The sequence below is a fragment of the Artemia sp. Qi Xiang Cuo genome, chromosome 18 (assembly GCF_049724085.1).
Source record: "Artemia sp. Qi Xiang Cuo chromosome 18, ASM4972408v1, whole genome shotgun sequence".
Lineage (NCBI taxonomy): Eukaryota > Metazoa > Arthropoda > Branchiopoda > Anostraca > Artemiidae > Artemia > Artemia sp. Qi Xiang Cuo.
The window spans coordinates 28,306,489-28,326,457 of NC_142811.1; the positions used below are offsets into that span (position 1 = coordinate 28,306,489).

Consider the following 19,969-nt stretch of genomic DNA (forward strand, 5'->3'; position numbering starts at 1 on the left):
TCCGCAGAATGTTTGAAGAAACTTAATAACCTTAACCGTTCTCTTGATATTGTATATACGCCATTTGAAAACCTGAATGTCTATGATGTCTTTTGGTTTTGTTCATCATCCCTCTCTGCGTTACATTAAAGTTCACACTTGATACCTTTAACCGTTCCTGAGATATCACGGATCCGCCCTTTTGACAATCTATATAGGCTACAAATAGTGTCTTTTGGTTAGGTTTAACATTCCCTCAATATTCCATGGAAGTTTCAACTTAATACCTTTATCTGTTTTTTAGATATGGCGGAAACGCCCTTTTGACGACCGAGAAGCCCATGGTCTCTTTTAATTTAGTTAAGCATGCCATGAAAGTTTCAAGTTCATATTCTTAGCTGTTTCTGAGGTATCGCATCTTGATCTTTTGACAACCTGGATGCAAACAGTGCCTTTTGGTTTAATTTAACATTCCTCTCAGCATTTTCTAAAAGTTTTAACTCAAAACCCTAAGTCATTCCTAAGATAGTGCAGGTACGGTCTTTTTACCACCTGGATACACAAAGAGTCTTTTGACTTTTCTGTCTTTTGAGTCTTGCAACATCCTCCTTAAAATTCCTTGGAAGTTTCAACTTACTACCATCAGCCGTTCTTGAGATATTGCATATACGATCTTTTGGCAACCTGGATCCGCATAGTGTCGTTCGATTTGATGTAACATTTCCCTCAAAATTATCAGACAAGTCGTAACTCAATACCCAACATGATATATTGCAGATACGCCCTTTTCATAACCTAGACTCTTATACAGTCTTTCTATTTAGTTCAACACCCCCCTCAACATACCCTGGAAGTATCAGCCGAATACCCTTAGCTGCTTGTGAGATACACCGTTTTGACAACCTAGATGTACATAGTTCTTTTAATTTAGTTCAAAATCCACGCCCTTTTTATGACTGGAATGCACATAGGGCTTTTTGACTTAGTCCAACATCCCTCTCAAGATTCCTTGAAAATTTCAACTTACTACCATTAGCGGTTCCTGAGATATTGCATATATACTCTTTTGACAGCCTGGATGTACATAGTGTCGTTCGATTTGATTTAAAATTCCCCTTAAAGTTACCTGACAAGTCTTAGCTCAATACCCAACACGATATATTGCAGATGCGCCCTTTCGATAACCTAGATTCTTATATAGTCTTTCTATTTAGTTCAATATCCCCCTCAACACGCCTTGGAAGTATCAACTGAATACCCTTAGCCGCTTATGAGGTGCTTCTGATGCACTTTTTTATAGCCTGCATGCACACAGTGTCTTTTGAGTTAGTTCAAGATTCCCTTAATTTTCACTTCAATACCCTTAGCCTTTTGGGACACCCAGGGTGAAAGATGCCCTCTTTTTCCAATAATGTAACCTCTGTGTAAATAATGGGTAAGTTTCATAATTTACAGCCTTTACCCCAGGGCCTTTGGAAGGTTATGTCATCCCCGGAAGAATAGCTATTTGACCCTTCGACTTTTACGAGCAAAATGGCTATATCAAAATGTGATGGAAGGTTTTGGGGCTGAAGGAAGGCCATGCAGTAAATCAGGGTGCGGGGGGAGGATAGTTGCACTCCAGTCACTTTTGCCTCTTGACAATAATAATTTATTTATAACCCACATCATTAGAAGTTATGGCACTTGTGGAGTAACACAAGGAAAGAAAAAAAAGAAAATGAAATACACTACAAATAAAATAAACTACAAATACAAAAAAAAACTACAATGAGATTAAACGAACAGATGGACCAAAGGATGATGTTGTGATAAACGATAAAAACTCATTACGACAACCTTCCAAGCAGCACAGCCAGCTATACAGTTATATCAGGGACATAAAAGTTACAAATTATCTTACCATTGCTATGCCAGGGGGGGGGAGATAAGTCAAAATTATTATAAATATGAAATAAAAAGTCCCGATATGCATAAAATCGTTTTTATTTAGAAGGGGATAAAGACCAGAAAGATAAAGGACAGATGGCTCTAGAACTCTCAAATTCCTGCTGAATCAGCCTTCTCCAAATTTTCGGTTACCACTCCTTCCATACATAAGTTGCCTGGTGAACAAGATAAAGTAAATAATCCGTTGAAGCAGTATCGCTCTTTACTCGGGAAGTGTATTTGCACTACCTAAGAAAGTTTGGATTTTTATTCTCAACACTTCAAGAATGACATACCTGTAAACAGAGGGATGCGGGAAATTCTTCATTGAGATTGAATTCAAGGTCGCTTCAGGAGAAAATTGCAAAGTTGGGACTAAAATTCACTATTTTCTGGGTTTAAACCCCCTTTCTTAAAAAAAAAATATATATATAGGCCTATATATATTCTGACATTGCTCCTCCTTTGAAGGGTTGAAATGTATAAAGCTATGGTCTGACATAACTTTGTTCGTGTTTGCCTACTCTAGGCTTAGAATTTTGTCGCTCTACTCGAACCTTGGCCTAGTTTAGGAGCGACGTTTGGGGGTGGCAAGGGGGGGGGCAGTTGCCCCCCAGTAATGTCGAGAAAAATAGTATACATCCCATGCCCTTTGCCTATCCAGATATGGACCCCCCCCCCCCAGTAAAAATGCTGGAGATTCGCCCCTTGCCTATTCCTAACGATGAGGTTGCGTATATTCCTACAAAATGATCAAGTGTGCATTTTTTTTATTGTCAATTCACAAGCGCTCTGACAAATGCTACGAATTTCTTTTTACCAATTTGAATTTATAATTTTGCGCTCAGAGGTCAAGAGCCCGTTAAGCGTTGCAAAGGATTGTTGCCTTCAACACATATAAAAAAATGACAGCTTTATATCTTCTTGACAGCTAGAGCAGCACCGTTGCACTTCTTAGATTAAACTTTCGTTTCTTACTATAAAAGGATATCGATTTAAGCCATTACTTTGTAAAGTCATACTCTGAAAAGCCGAAGAAGAAGAAGAAAAAAAACAAGATGGATATGGATTGTTCGATTCCTAAATCAATCTACTTCGTGGAACAACCTTGGGAGAAATGTGACAAAGAATGTTGATTGCAGCTTCTGCTGCAAGTTACATCATAATTTTGTGTATTTTCTTTCTGACACTGTAAATCGTAAGAACAGTAAAAAGGCACGCTTGTTATTTTTAAATTTTTATTTTTTTAATGAAAGTGATTGTGACACTTATCCATTTTTTCTTACTCTACCAGTATCTACAAAAAAAATGATTGTACTGTGCTTTAGCCCTCTTTCCAGACATAAAAAAATCCAAAAACATGTCTGGGCGAACTCATGATGAAGAATATATTAAACCACATTTGGGCGTGGTGGTTCTCAAGATATTATTTTGGAATGTTGATTCTAGTTTTTTTTTTATTATAATTAAGTTTTTTTTTTATTGAAAGTAAGCAGCAATATTAAAAACTGAAACGGTCAGATATATCTGTATAAAAAAAGGCTGCCCCCATCTAAATCTCCTGCTATTATGCTAAAGTTTGAGTCAAACTTGAAACGAACAGAAATTAACATGGTTAGGACTAATGCTCCCCATGCCTCTTAAGATTAAATCATAATTTGCACTTTCCTGAAAACAAAATACATTATAAATGTTTTCATTTTTTAACTTTAATAAATAAAAAGTTGTTAAGACTTTAAGGAATAACTATCAGTATTATGTATATATTAAACTGTCAATCCACACTCAATTTTTTTTTTTTTAGTAAAGTGCAAATTATGTTCTGGTCTTCAGTAGCCATGGGGGGGGGGCGGGCGTCAGCCCTACTCATGTTAATTTCTTCTCATTTTGAGTTTGACTCGGTTATTTACTGTAATTTGTGTTCGTTTTCGGTTTCATTTATTTATTGACGGTGATTTATGGCAGTTTGAAAGATTATTTGACTTTATTTATGCTCATTTTTGATTTAATGGAGCTCTTTACCTTTCTTTGAAAAACTGATTTTGTGGAAAAAGTCTTTTTAATTAATTTCTGTTTCCTTTTATATTGACACAGTCTTTTTCATGGAAAAAAAGAAGATATTATTAAAAAAAATTAGTTTTTCGTATAAGAATCCATAGTTTGGCTTGCTATCTTCATATTAGAAAAAAAATCAACAAGTTTTAGCATCATTGAAACCCCCGTTGAGGATCTGGACACAAATAGTATTGTTTAATTTAGTTTTTTTTAATCCCTCAAGCTGACCTAAAAAATAAAACTTAAAACCATTCCCCCAAAAATTGTATCTACGCTCTTTGACAAGCTGGATACACCCACACTCTTGTCTTGTTTTCGCTACAAAATATGTATATAAAACCTTTGTTAAAGATGAACTATTTGCATAATGGAAACACCTGCCCTCGGTGCTGTACACATAATATTAACCTCAAAGGAATATTTTTTAGGCCTTTTGGAAAATTTTGATTGGAATAGCTCTAAAAGTATTCTCCTGATGCAATCTAGGGCCTTAATCGCACCTGAATTACAAAGGATGCAAAAAGGGTCTTAGGGCTTCTACCCATTTGGTTGTTTGGCCTTGGCTTGACAGAGCGTGGTGCGGTGTAACGGAACGGTACGGAGTGGGACTAAGGATGGTAGAGTGTGGTACAGCGTGGTAGAATGTAGTACTTCGTGGTGGAAGGTAGTACAGAGTGGCAAACCATGGTAAGGCATTATGGCACGTGGACGTATTGTTGTAAAGTTTGCAATTTCGGGTGTTTTCTACTCTCCGCCACACCAGGTGGCAGAGAGTGGATATCCCCTTGTCATTATCTTATTCAAAATAGTAAAATGTTTTAGATATATATATTTTGCATGAAGATTGAAGACCAAAATTTCTTCGATAAAACCTTGATCCTTCAAGCAAAATTTCCCTGCTTCAGGCTAGTTTTATAGTTGGAAAAGTATGTTGTCTACTTAACCCAAATTGGGCTCTAATGCCAGATCCACACGTGGTACATTGTTATTCTATTGACACTCACTGAAAAATCCTGTCGAGAAATAGTGAGAGGAAAATTCATATGAAACTAATAGTTTTTTTGTGTAGCTTCTCAGTTTTTTGTACATGCTTTATTTCTCATAGAATTAATAACAAAACAACTGATCCAAAAACCACAATCTACTTTTAGACATCCTGTTTTGTTTCTCTTCATCCAAGTTACTTGCCAATGATAAAAATCATCGGCGTCTGGTATCTAGCTGATTATCTATCACTAGCTGATTATCACCAACTGTATCAAACAGTTCGTGGTAACGAACTGTAAGTAAGGAGCGACCCGGCTCAATGGTAACCGAAACTCTAAAAAACGGAATTTTGATACCAATAGATACATCAAAAGAATCAAAATTTAATTCTGATTTCAAATATATAAGTTTCATCAAGTTTAATCTTACCTATCAAAAGTTACGCGCCTGAAAAAATTTGGCTGATTTTTGAAAAAAGGGGGAAAAAGGGGGAAACCCCCCTAAAAGTTATAGAACCTTAATGAAAATCACACCATCATATTCAGCGTATCAGAGAACTCTACTGTAGAGGTTTCAAGCTCCTATCTACAAAAATGTGGAATTTTCCATTTTTTGCCAGAAGAAAGATCACGGATGCGTGTTTACTGTTTTTTGTTGTTTTTTCCCAGAGGTGATCGTATCGACCCAGTGGTCCTAGAAAATCGTGGGAGGGCTCATTCAAACGGAAATTCAAAAGTTCTAGTCCCCTTTTTAAGTGACCAAAAAAATGGAGGGCAACTAGGCCCCCTCCCACGCTCATTTTTTTCTCAAAGTCACCCGATCAGAATTTTGAGATAGCCATTTTGTTCAGCATAGTCGAAAATATTATAACTATGTCTTTTAGGAGGACTTAATCCCTCGAAGCCCCCAGGGGGAGACTCTAGAAAACGGTATTTTGATACAAATAGATACATCAAAAGAATCAAATTTTAATGCTGATTTCAAATATATAAGTTTCATCAAGTTTAATCCTACTCATCAAAAGTTGCGCGCTTGCAAAAATTTTGCTGATTTTTAAAAAAAGGGGGGAATACTCCCTAAAAGTTATAGAAACTTAATGAAAATCACACCATAATATCCCGCATATCAGAAAACTCTACTATAGAGGTTTCGAGGTCCTATCTACAAAAATGTGGAATTTTGCATTTTTTGCCAGAAGAAAGATCACGGGTGCGTGTTTATTTGTTTTTGTTTCTTTCCCAGGGGTGATCGTATCGACCCAGTGATCCTAGAATATCGTGGGAGGGCTCATTGGAATGGGAATTAAAAGTTCTAGTGCCCTTTTTAAGTGACAAAAAAATGGAGGGCTACTAGGCCCCCACCCACGCTCATTTTTCCCCCAAGGTCACGTGATCAAAATTTTGAGATAACCATTTTGTTCAGCATGTTCGAAAATATTATAAGTATGTCTTTTAGGATGACTTAATCCCCCGAAGTTCCCGGGAGGAGGGCTGAAAGTTATGAACTTTACCCAATGTTAACATATAGTATTGGTTATTGGGAAGTATACATTACATACGTATTAAGGGGAGATTTTTCCTGGTAGTGGGGGAGGGGTCGGGGATCATATGGGAGTATCTTTCCATGAAGGAATTTTTCATGGGGGAAGGGACATTGCTATGAAGGGGACGCCGGACTTCCCAGCATTATTTTAAAAACGATCAGAAATTAAATATAAAAGAACAAGTTTTTCAACTGCAACTTCAGCAACATCAAAACTTTAAACGAACAGAAAATATTACATATATGATTGGGTTCAACCCCTAGTCAATACCTCACTCTTTAAGCCAGAGATTTTTTAGTACTTTCATAAGAGCTATCTATTCTAATTAACGGCCTTTGTGATTAAGCGGTCAGTTTTAAAGAATTGGAACAAAATTCGAACTTTCGCTTAAAGAGCAAGGTATTGACTAGGGGGCGAACCCCCTAATATACGTATTAAAAATATATGAATATAGAAGTTATCTACGTAAATTAATTCGTTAGTTACGTATATTTATTACTAATAAAAACGTACGTAAATAAAATGAAACAAGTTTCGAGAAAGCCATTTAACCAAATAAAAGTAAATTAATATGAAAATTTTGTTTTAATTATTCATGTACTGTGAGCCAAAATCAAAACCTGCATTTATTCAAAAACGTTCAAAAATTAAATAAAAAAAACAAGTTTTTTTTAATAGAAAGCAAGGAGCGACATTAAAACTTAAAACGAACAGAAATTATTCCGTATATGAAAGGGGCTGTCCCCTCCTGAACGTCTTGCTCTTTACGGTGAAGTTTGACTTTCTCACAACTCTATTTTTTTAAACAATAAAAAACTTGAGCGTAAAAAGCGAGGCGTTGAGGAGGGGACAACCCCTTTCATATACGGAATAATTTCTGTTCGTTTTAAGTTTTAATGTCGCTCCTTACTTCCAGTTAAAAAAAAACTTGTTTTTTTTATTTAATCTAAGATAAGCTTGGCCGTATATTGTATTTACTTTCAGTATTCATAAAATAGAACCCCAGCAAAATTCACCTAACCCAACCAGGAGCGATCTAGAGAAAAATCTTGGGGGGGGGGGGGCAATGTGACAAGGGTGCCAATAAGCAAGATCCTGGGGGGGGGTCAAATGTGACAAGGGCGCCAACAATTGACCAAATTGACAAATTTATTTTTAAAAAGTGTGAAAAACAGAAAAGAGGAATGAAGGCGCCATAAGAAATCTTGAGAGCCTTGGTCCTCCCGGCCTTCCTGGATCCACCAGTGAACCCAATCTCAACCCACAGACAAACTTAGCACATCCATAACTCACATCAGTAAAATGTAATTTGACATAACACACACAAAATTTAACCCATGTTACTAATCCTAAATTGAATTCAATTCGACAGTTTTACTCAACCCAAGTAAAATTCAAACCGAATTCCACGCAGAATTCAGCCCCCGCAAAAGCCAATCAAACGCTCAAATACTTCTTAAAATTCTATTTGTCTGTACCCCTCCCCCACCTTCCAGGAATTCCTCAATCTATCTTTTATTTGAAATACCCCCAAGGGGAGTTTTGCAACAAATTAATTGTGTCTGAGTTAATTTTGTGTGGGTTGAGTTTTGCCAGGTCTAATTTTACTAGATTAAGTTTCGTGTGGGTTTAATTGTGCGTATGTGGAACTCTACCGAGTTGTGTTTTGTCATGCTGAATTTCTTCGAGTTGTGTTGTGCCGTGTTCAAGTATTCTCGACTGAGCTTTTCGCAGGTAGATTTTTGGGTACTTTCCCATTATATGGGCACTTCGGCTATAGACAGTCGAATGAATGCAGTGATGGAGACTCGTAAAGTGGGTAATTGTTATCTAAATTGATTGAAGAGCGTGGTTTCTCATTGAATTTACAATATTTAAACTTTTTTTTTTTGGGGGGGGGGGGTTAGGGGGAGAAAAAGGTACCTAGGTTAGTTTAAGTATTTAATATATGCAGTGCTTTACCCCCCCCCCTAATGTGCAAATATATGGCCCAAATTTGTTTATAAACTATTATATATACATCCTATTTTATTTTATTTCATTAGCATTAACCAAAATTGACTTTTTAGAAGTGCCCATATAATGGAAAAGTATCGATTTTTGTAAACATTGTTTTGCGTGTTATGCTTTGAAGCCTTATTTTTGCATTAGCTTATTGACCACTAAAGGACGTCAAAATAGGGAAATGGGAGAGATAAACATACATAGGCTGAGTCCGAAAGGGCCCCCTCCTCCGGCTTGGATTACATTAATATATTGACAATTTTAAAAGTACATATGCGGTAGAGTTAACTCAAACGGTGGCGACGTTAGGTTACATTTTAGCCAGTCGATTAAGCTTGTCTAGTTCACGTTCCAATGTTTCGCCCTTGTGTCGTTCTCAAGATGATTAAATGGCTTGTATCTGTCTTTTTTCCCAAACAGTTTGTCCGAACCAATTGTAAATAAAGAGTGACCTGTTCTAATGCGAACAAAAACTCTAAAAAAAGGGATTTGGCAACAATATATACATAAAAAAGAAAAAAAAATCAAACAGTTTATGTTGCGAATTGTAAGTAAAGAGTGATTTGTGCTAATACGAACCAAAACTCTAAAAGAAGAGTTTGGCAACAATATAATCATAAAAAGGATCAGTTTTTTTTTATCGTGATTCTGAGCACGCAGACTTTTTTTTAAGTTGAAAGTCACACATAAAAAGTTACGAGCCTAAGGCACTTTGCCTAATTTTAGAAAGATGTGTAAGACATCACCAAAAACGGGATATTACCAAGGCAGATCGTATCAAAATATCAGCCCTAAAATATCGGAAGAGGGCTCATTCTAATGGAAATTAAAAGTCCTAATACCCGTTCAAATTAAAGAAAAAGAGGTCATGCCACATAAAAATACGGTATATTTCGCCATTTTGGGGTGAAAAAGAACCATTCTGGCCCAAAGAGAGTCAAAATGCTTTCAAGTGAAAATTATGAAATAGCCAACCTATTTAAATTTACCGAAAAGTTATATATTTGACCATCCAGTTGCAGAAGTCAACAAATGCCACATGGTGGCGCATTCATTTCTAAAGACACGGTTAACATAGTTTTTTTAAGGGTCTGTTAACTCAATTGATACATTTAAGGCTTCATAAATTTATTCAGAAAGGTGTATAGCTTGGTGTATAACATGCCAACAATTGAGTTGTTTGTTTACGGATTTTTTTTTTACGTTGAGGAGGGCTTAAAGTGCATGAAGCCTCAGTGCGTCTTTCCTGCACACATTTTACAAATTTTAGAGGCACACATTTCCAAGATCTCGGTGAGACGTCCTTCTGGAAAATATGGAAGGAGAGGTGGGGAGAGGGGTATAGAAAAGGTACCACCTGAACTCCCATAATTCTGAAAAACATTTGTGGAGCATCTCTGCATTATGAGTGCTGTAGGGTAGCAGCTTCTTTTTTACTGCATAAACATTTTAATTGTAATATAAACGACTGAATTCATATGCTTACCTGCATAGAAGGTGGAGGGATGGGGGTCTCCCTTACATAAGCGATTTCCCTTTCATAAACTTCCTTCGAAAAGCGCAATGATGATGACCTTCAAATTCACTAGGGCCATATCCCACCCCCTCCTCCCCCAGGAAATATTTAAAAGGATACCCTCTTTCAAGGTTGATTCTCATTTTTGAACAACTGTTACAATAATGTTAAACCCGAACGTAAATGACGGGGACTGAAGGGGGTGGCAGCATCCCTGGCGTTTAGAAGAGCCTCGGATCAAACAGTTCGTAGCAACAATCTGTGAGTAAAGACGACCTTGTCAATAGAAACCGGAAAACTTAAAAAAAAAAATTGAATTCAATATAGCGTCAACAGAATCTACTTTCTACGCTGATTCTCAATATGGAAAACATTATAATTTTTAATTTTCCTCATCAAATTTATTAGTACAACAATACAAAATAAAAAATAGTCGAAAAAGGTTTGAACGCCCCCAAAAGGGGCGTAATCTTGATAAAAATTATTCAATGAAATCAGTATAATTGAGGGCCTAAAGTACTCTCCAGAAAAATTCAAAATTGTGTTGTTTTTTTTTTCTCAAGAAGGATTGTAAAGCATGCGTGTCTGTGTTTTCCCTCAGCGATGATTGTATCGAACCAGTACCAGCGTTGCCATCACGGTACAATTGTACCGTTTTTGGTACAATTTAGAGGTCCTAGCACAGTGTAGTACATTTGGAAATTGTTGGTACAATCAGACTTCCCGGTACATATAAGTTTTACTTGCTCCTTTTTGACTCAAATATCTGTTCCAAGTTTTAGTTTATTGAAATTTTTCTTATTGTTAGGGCAAATGTTTAACTGTCTGTTCCGGTGGTACCAATTACTTTTTTGCGGTACAATTTTAATCGGAAAACTGGTACAGTTTATTTCAAAGCGTTGGCAACACTGGCCAGTAGTCGTTGTTTGCCGAAAGAAGGCTCATGCAAAAAAAAAATTCAAAGATTTTTTTTTCCCTTTTTAACTAACAAAAGAGATCAGGCCACATCAAATTGCCGATTTCTGGCATTTTCTTTCACAGAATAACATTTTAGCTCCTAAAGGGCCGAAATATTGAAATTCTGAGATAGCCCATCGGCCTAAAACTATGGAATGGATATTTATTTAGCCCCTCTGTTTCAAAGACCATACTGGTTTTTGGTATAACATCTGTCCCTAAACATGCATCTGGTTCATAAAAAAACAAACCTTTATTATGGATTATTCTTGTTTATTACATGTTAGTGCACCATCGGATAGTGGAGGCCAGCTGATTTTTCAATAGGGGGGAGGGTAATCCAGGCCTCAGAAGTACGTTTTTAGGTCCATATTTTAAGCTTCTCGAAGGTGCTTCTTATGAATAATATGAGAATGAAGATAAACATGGCTTTAGCCTTTGACTCCATTTGGTAGAACATGCATACGAAAGTATAGTGGAAGAAGCCTACAATATAGGTGCTTAGGGGCAAAAGTTCTAGTTCTGTTGAAATTATTGAATTTATACTGGTTTTAGCCTGTTCCCTGCAGAAAAACGAACAAAAAAGCAAAAAATTGCCTGGAGAAAACAACTTAGGGCTGTGAATATTAATAATATTTCCTAAATATTCCTAAAATTAATAATATTCATAAAAAAAATGAAACGTAAATTTTTTAAGTTTTATATAGTAGGCTGCATTGTGGGAATCAAACAGTTCGTGGTAACGAACTGTAAGTAAGGAGCGACCAGGCTTAATGGTAACCGAAACTCTAAAAAACGGAATTTTGATACCAATAGATACATCAAAAGAATCAGATTTTAATTCTGATTTCAAATATATAAGTTTCATCAAGTTTACCTATCAAAAGTTACGCGCCTGAGAAAATTTAGCTGATTTTCGAAAAAGGGGGAAAGACCCCCTAAAAGTTATAGAACCTTAATGAAAATTGCACCACTATATTCAGCATATCAGAGAACCCTACTGTGGAGGTTTCAAGCACCTATTTACAAAATTGTGGAATTTTGCATTTTTTGCCAGAAGAAAGATCACGGGTGCGTGCTTATTTGTTTGTTTGTTGTTGTTTTTTTCTTTTTCCCAGGGGTAATCATATTAACTCAGTGATCCTAGAATACCGTGGGAGGGCTCATTGGAACGGAAATTAAAAGTTCTAGTGCCCTTTTTAAGTGACCAAAAAAATGGAGGGCAACTAGGCCCCCTCCCACGCTCATGTTTTTCCCAAAGTCATCTGATCAAAATTTTGAGATAGCCATTTTGTTCAGCATGGTCGAAAATATTATAACTATGTCTTTTAGGATGACTTAATCCCTCGAAGCCCCCAGGAGGAGGGCTGAAAGGTTGAAATATAGTATTGGTTATTGGGACCCGGCTCAATGGTAACTGAAACTCTAAAAAACGGAATTTTGATACCAATAGATACATCAAAAGAATCAGATTTTAATGCTGATTTCAAATATATAAGTTTCATCAAGTTTAATCCAATTAACCCATCAAAAGTTACGCGCCTGAGAAAATTTGGCTGATTTTCGAAAAAAGGGGGAAAGACCCCCTAAAAGTTATATAACCTGAATGAAAATCACACCATCATATTCCGCGTATCAGAGAACCCTACTGTAGAGGTTTCAAGCTCCTATCTATAAAAATGTGGAATTTTGCATTTTTTGCCAGAAGAAAGATCATGGGTGCGTGTTTATTTTTTTTTCCCAAGGGGTGATTGTATCGACACAGTGGTCCTACAATATCGTGGGAAGGCTCATTGGAATGGAAATTAAAAGTTCTAGTGCCATTTTTAAGTGACCAAAAAATGGAGGGCAAGTAGACCCCCTCTCATGCTCATTTTTTTCCCAGAGTCACCTGATCAAAATTTTGAGATAGCCATTTTGTTCAACATGTTCGAAAATATTATAAGTATGTCTTTTAGGATGACTTAATCCCCCGAAGTTCCCGGGAGGAGGGCTGAAAGTTATGAACTTTACCCAATGTTAACATATAGCACTGGTTATTGGGAAGTATACAGTACAGACGTTTTCAGGGGAGATTTTTCTTGATAGGGGGGGGGGTCTGGCAGGGAAGGGGGGGGGGCTCCGGGCCCGGCCCCCCCCCCGAAATCTCACGATTTTTTTCATTTTCCCATAATTTTCTTATTTTTCTCACAGAATAATGGGTTTGAAGGATTTGCCCCCCCCTGAAACACATTGGCCCCCTCCCCCGAAACAAATTCCTGCCTACGTGCCTGGGGTCGGGGGCTATGTAGGAGGATCTTTCCATGAAGGAAGTTTTCATGGGAGAAGGGACATTGCTATGAAGGGGACGCCGGACTTCCCAGCATTATTTAAAAAAAGATCAGAAATTAAATATAAAAAAAAACAAGTTTTTCAACTGCAACAGCAGCAACATCAAAACTTTAAACGAACAGAAAATATTACATATATGATTGGGTTCACCCCCTAGTCAATACCTTACTCATTAAGTCAGAGATTTTTTAGTACTTTCATAAGAGCTATCTATTCTAATTAACGGCCTTTGTGATTAAGCGGCCATTTTTAAAGAATTGGAACAAAATTTGAACTTTCGCTTAAAGAGCAAGGTATTGACTAGAGGGCGAACCCCCTAATATATGTATTAAAAATATATGAATATAGAAGTTCGTTACGTAAGTTAATTCGTAAGTTACGTATATTTATTACTAATAAAAACGTTCGTAAATAAAATGAAACAAGTTTCGAGAAAGCCATTTAGCCAAATAAAAGTAAATTAATATGAAAATTTTGTTTTAATTATTCGTGTACTGTGAGCCAAGATCAAAACCTGCATTTATTCAAAAACGTTCAAGTTTTTTTTAACTGAAAGTAAGGAGCGACATTAAAACTTAAAACGAACAGAAATTATTTCGTATATGAAAGGGGCTGTCCCCTCCCCAACGCCTTGCTCTTTACGCTAAAGTTTGACTTTCTCACAACTCTATTTTTTTAAAAAATAAAAAACTTTCGCGTAAAGAGTAAGGCGTTGAGGAGGGGACAGCCCCTTTCATATACGGAATAATTTCTGTTCGTTTTAAGTTTTAATGTCCCTTCTTACTTTCAGTTAAAAAAACTTGTTTTTTTTATTTAATAAAAATCAGAAATGATTCTCTAAAATAAGTTTCAGAATATCTCGAAGATCGTTGGTGATAACAAGAGGTGAAAGTGAATTCATGAAATCGCTCAAAAAAATGTCGCATTTTATTTGATAATGAAGGGGAGGCTATTCGGAAGAAGTAATCGAATTCAAGTTTCCTCTGTGGGACTATTGATCTAAAATTATCAAAATATGTGTAAAAGAACACCATCTATGGACATAAGAGTCCAAAAACAGACGTATGTGTTGGGTGGAGGGGGACATTGAACATACTTCTCCCTCAATATATTGATATTTTTACGATGCTCCTAGTCATATCTGCCAACCATATGTGGCTGAACGAAAAGCAGGTTGTTTACGAATGGGGTGGTAGGATGTCGTAAGGAGCCTTGGACGGTTTGGTGTTGCGGTGAGTTGTTAGTAGTAGTAGTATTCCCAATATTATTTTTTGTATATGTTCCACGTAAGTTGCCTTTTTCTGCAGTTAAGCCTCAACTGGCTGTCTTATAGGGTGATATCCTCAATTTTATTCACTTTGCCATTCAACCCTTACCGTGCCCTTCATATATGTTTGTTGGAATATAACGTTTTTTTTTAAAACTAACAATCGATTCACTTTAGCAGGGTTAACATCAGGCACATGGACAAAAAGCCACAAAAGCAAGCATATTGTGTAAAAAATATTAGGAGGTGTAATCTTCCTGAAATCTTATTGAGTTAAGCAGTGGATTCCCGACTTCCCTACGTAAGTGCAAACTTCAGATATAACTATCCAAACTCCCTTGCCTATGTACGTTCCTGGTCCAATGTGCCGAAGCAACTCTGGTTGAAACTTAGAATTCCATACATGACCAAAAGGACTTACAGCCAAACAAATAGTTCCAGAGCCTAGAATTGGGTGTCTAGATTATATATCAAACCACCTTCAGGCTATTCCATCTCTGTATTCTGTATTAATATGTTTTTTTTACAAAGTAAAGTTCACATGCTTGTTTAACTCGACTTCTACGCCTGGACACTTCTGTATGGCCAGACGCAAGCCTAAGCATGCTGCTAGACATACGCGTGAAAATTCCTGAGTCATTTTCCCCCCACAAGTACTTGGTTTAATCACAGAATTGCATAGTGTCCGATAGTCTATAGATATTGTGTCTGATACTGGCAGTGGTGGATCCAGAGGGGGGCGAGGGGGCGCGCGCCTCCCCCTAGAGTAGTCTAAAGTAGTATATTTTACTTAATTAACTCAAGTTTCCGTTAGTTAAACTTGCTCCTAACGCAAGTTTATCGGATCAACCTATTTTTCGCCCCCCCTCCTAAAAAAATCCTGGATCCGCCCCTGGATATTGCCTCATATATCACTGAACTTGCATTCAACTCTATACCCTTGCCTTTGGTCTACACGAAATGGCCAGGTACCCAAAACCTTTATTTTAATATCCGTTGCAAAGAATTAGGACGGTGTGAACACTATTTTCAAACTATTATTCTGAAACGTATCTTTTATTTCAGGGCGACAGTGTCATATCCGACATCTTCAATGCTTCAATAGCTCAGCCACTATCTCCAGCATCTACTTTAACGAGGAAAAGAAAGCCAAGAGTAGTCATACCAAGGCAAGACTATTAGTATTCATTTCCAGGATTGGGAAATACTTGAATATGCCTGTTGATTTTCTTGATGCCTAATTAGTATGCCCAATAGTACCTTCATAGAGAATTCTAATTTGATCTTGCATAAAGAATTCTAGTAACATGGATGGTATGAAAACTTAGTGCGCATCCAACATCTGAAAATAAACTGAAAGTCTAAAATATTGACCATTGCTAATTCTGTAAATCAAACAGTTCATGTTAACGAACTGTAACTAAGGAGCGTCTCGGCCCAATAGTAGGCCTAACCGAACCTCTAAAAAGAAAATTGATAACAGTTTCTACGTCAAAAGATTTGGTTTTTTATTCTGATTCTAGATATATAAAATTCAATAAATTTAAGTACATCCGTCAAAAGCTGAGAGCCTGAGAAAATTTGTCTGATTTTCAAAAAAGGGGGGAAAGGTCCGTAAAGACTCAAAAGATCTTAATGAGAACCTCAACGTAGAGTTTAGAGGTTTCAAGCTCCTATCTACAAAATATGGAGTTCTGTTTTTTGCCATAAGATAGATTACGGAGGCGTGTTCATTTGTGTTTTTCCCCAGGGGTGATTGTATCGAACTAATGGTCCTAGAAGATCGGGAGAGGGCTCATTCAAACGCAAATTAAAAGTTCTAGTGCTCTTTTTTAAGTGACAAAAAAGATTGGAGGGCAACTAACCCTCCTCTCACCCCCCTTTTTCCTAAAGATATCCCATCAAAATTTTTTAGACAGCCATTTTGCTCAGCAATGTTGGAAATTCCAATAAATATGGTTTTGGGCATGAAATGACCCCTCTTCCCACGGCCCTGGAGAAAAGATTTTGAGTTATGCAATTTGCCCAGTGTTTGCATATTATATTCGTTATTGGGCAATATACGGACATTTTTGTGGGGAATTCCCTTTGAAAGGGGGGATCTTCCAAGGGGAGGAATTTTTCCTGGGAATTTTTTCGGGGGGGGGGGGAAGTTTTAACGGGGAGAGTTTGCTAGAATTCCTACTTTCGCTATGGTCACTCAATGTTATACATGGAGAGAATGTTCCGCGGAAATTTTTCTTTGGGGGATTTTCTGGTAAAATTATTCTATGGAGGGGTTATTCCTGGCATGATTTGAAAAATAATGAAAAATTGAATGAAAAATAAGTTTCTTTCAAATAAAAGTAAGAAGAATTTTTCGGGGAAGTATCTGCAGGAAATTTTTCAAGGGAATTTTAAGCAGAAAGGATTGTCCGAGGGGACATTTCTGGGGGGATTTTACGCCGGTTGATTTTTCTATGGATTTCCCAGCATTATTTGAAAAACGATCCAACATTAAATAAAAAGAGCAAGTTTTTTCAATTGAAATGAAGGAGCAACTTTAAAACTTAAAACGAACATAACTTATTTCATATGTGAGGGGGTCTGCCACCTCTTTAATTCTTTACTCTTTACGTTAAAGTTTGACATTTTGTTCTTATCCTTTAAGAACGACTCCAGAAACTCAAGGGCCGTTTCACTAGAATAAGAAGCTTTCTTAAAGTGTTAAAAAAAAAAACTTCAGAATAAAGAGGGGGAAATTGAGGAGCGGGTAGCCGCCCTCATAGACATAATATTTTTTTTTCCAAGTTTTAATGTTGTTATTTACTTTCAGTTGAAAAATCTTGATTTTTTTTTATTTAATGCCGTCTAAAGAAAGGGAAGAAATACCTGAACACCATCTATTAACACAAGTTAGAGACTCTAACTCAACTTCCGCTTGTTATCTTTGAATCTTTGTTGCAGCAAACTATAGGTTAAATTTGATTTTGTTTAACTTAAACGCACAAAAATTTACAGAATCGTGTATAGAAATATGTAGAGATGTATGTATTCTTCCAGTAGCTTAGATGATTTAGTGCCTCTTACTTTGCCTTCTTTGTTCCCAATCTTGACATGTAGCAGTAGCTGATTATACCGAAACAGGTGGCCGAATATATAGAAACAGGTGGCCACACATTTGCCCATCATGTGTATGGGACACAGCGTAAATATTTTTAGAATCTTTATTGCTTCCAGACTCTAATTTGAAAATATAGTGTCTGCACGTTCTTAAAAATTTCTATAAGGACTTTGAGATGTCCCCCCTCCAAAATTAAATTTCTGAGGGCTTGATTCATAAGATGGATTATTTTATGCATACCTTCTAAAACAAGAAAATTCATAATGAAAGTGATCATGGGTTCCTACAATTAAAGTATCTCAAGAAACAAGAACATTCATAATGAAAGTGATCATGGGTTCCTACAATTAAAGTATCTCAAGTTAGTATCCTTCTCGGCTGACGTCGTTCTGATACCCTTGTCTTGTTGTTGCAGACAATTGGGTACTTTCCCATTATATGGGCCTCTAGGGTTAACCGCTGTAGAGTAGGCAATGATAAAATCTGTTTTTGACAAGTTAACCGCAATAGACTAGTCAATGACAGCGTGGTTTGCATTGCGTATACGATAGTAAACTGTGTTTTTTTGGGGTTTAGGGGGGAGGGGGAAGGTACCTAGGTTAGGTTAGGTTACGTATTTAATATATGCTATGCTTTACACCCCACCCCCTTAATGTGCAAATATATAGCCCAAATTTGTTTATGAACTATTATATTCATCCTATTTTATTTTATTTCATTATAATTAACCAAACTTGACTTTTTAGAGAGGCCCATATAATGGGTACGTACCGACAATTGTTTAGATTTTTTTTTGTGGCAAGAAGTGGCAACTGCGTTAAGCCTGAGAATGATTAGAAAAATTTCAAGTTTTACCGCTGCTCATTTTTTTGTGTTGTGCACGAAAAACGAAAATTTTTGATTTCAAATAAAAAGGCGTGTAGCTAAGTGCAAGTGAACTTTATAATACTTCAAAAATAAACTCCATAAGCTAAGTTTTAGCAAAAAAACACACCCATTTCTCAAATAATTTCTTTCAGTCTACCCTAGGCTTCGGAGTTTGTTTTCCTTAACAATCCTTTTTTATTTTTTGCTTGAGATATATTTTTTATCTCCAGGAAAGTTGCTGCAGCATAGATCAGTGGCAACAATTCATGAAAATTAAGGGGCTGGGGGACAAATGTATCTTTTAAAATCAAGGGTGGAGGCTTTTTAGTTGTTTTTTTCTTCTTTCAATGAAAATACCAAAAAAAGCGTTTTTGAAAATAGAGGAGGAGCAACAAGCAGGCGGGAGGGGAAGCAAAGTAACCTGCTCCCCCTATTGATGCTTCTGGCACAAATGTGAGCTTATTCAATTACTCTTCCGGACGAATATTGCCTGTAAAAACATTACGGATAAAAAATGAAATAAATAGAGATGAAGCTTGTTTATTATTTATTAAAAAAAAATTATTTCCACGGAATTTTTTAAGTAAGAAGTTACTTTAAGAAGAACTTCAACCTCAAGGATAGGTGTACCATCAACCATCTAATCAGCATAACGATCTTAAAATAGTCACTTTCGCCTTCTCACTACCTCCTGTCCAAGGCTGTATCCAGGGGGAGGGGGTTTGACTCCCCCTCCCCCAAAAAATACTTGTCCGACTCGTAAAAACGTAAAAAATGATTATAAACAAATTTTGATGCGTTTTTTAAAGTTTTTATTTGTGAGCCCCCCCCCCCGAGAAAAATCCTGGATACGACCCTACTTCTGTCCCACTATGAAACTGTGCCTCCCAGCCTTATCTCTGTGGCAAGAGACCCTGTCTTATGTGGGAACAATCAACTAGAAACGAAACCATGGGCTGCCGCGGTGACTGTGGCTCTTAATTACGAGTGTTTGATATACTTCAACTAAATTAGCGACTGATTTTACTCGAGACTTCTTACCTCTCCTTTAGTAGTGCTTCAAGTAAAATCAATTAGCCTGCCATTTAAGTAAAACTGCCTCAAATTACATGAGAGCACTGACCCGTAGCATTGCGCTGTATGTATTTAGATGTTACACATTTTGAGGGGGAGGGGCTCGAATCCCTTTCTCAAACTCTTCTCTGTCAAATCTTTTCTTTCAGCTTAATATAGTCTATAATCAAGGATTTATGACTAGTTTAAGTCTAATAGCCAATGCTGTAATTTAATTAGAAAAAAAGAAAATCCCAAAGAAATGTTGAATGATTCTAAGGCTAAACTAAGCTTAAAGTCATATGATAGATCACGCTGAAAACAAACAAAAATTGCTGTGAATAAATAAACAAAGACCTGAAATCAAAGAAATGGAAA

At 36.7% G+C, this 19,969-nt stretch overlaps 1 protein-coding gene across 4 annotated transcripts in view; it reads left to right on the forward strand.

Moving 5' to 3' along the window:
• Positions 1-19,969, forward strand: part of LOC148941389 (uncharacterized) — a 124,987-nt gene that overhangs the window by 69,182 nt on the left and 35,836 nt on the right. For all 4 annotated transcript variants that reach the window (XM_089104624.1, XM_089104627.1, XM_089104626.1 and 1 more), the window contains exon 3: positions 15,634-15,737. In XM_089104624.1, the coding sequence (XP_088960750.1) occupies positions 15,634-15,737 (104 nt within the window). The remainder of the gene's footprint in view (positions 1-15,633; positions 15,738-19,969) is intronic.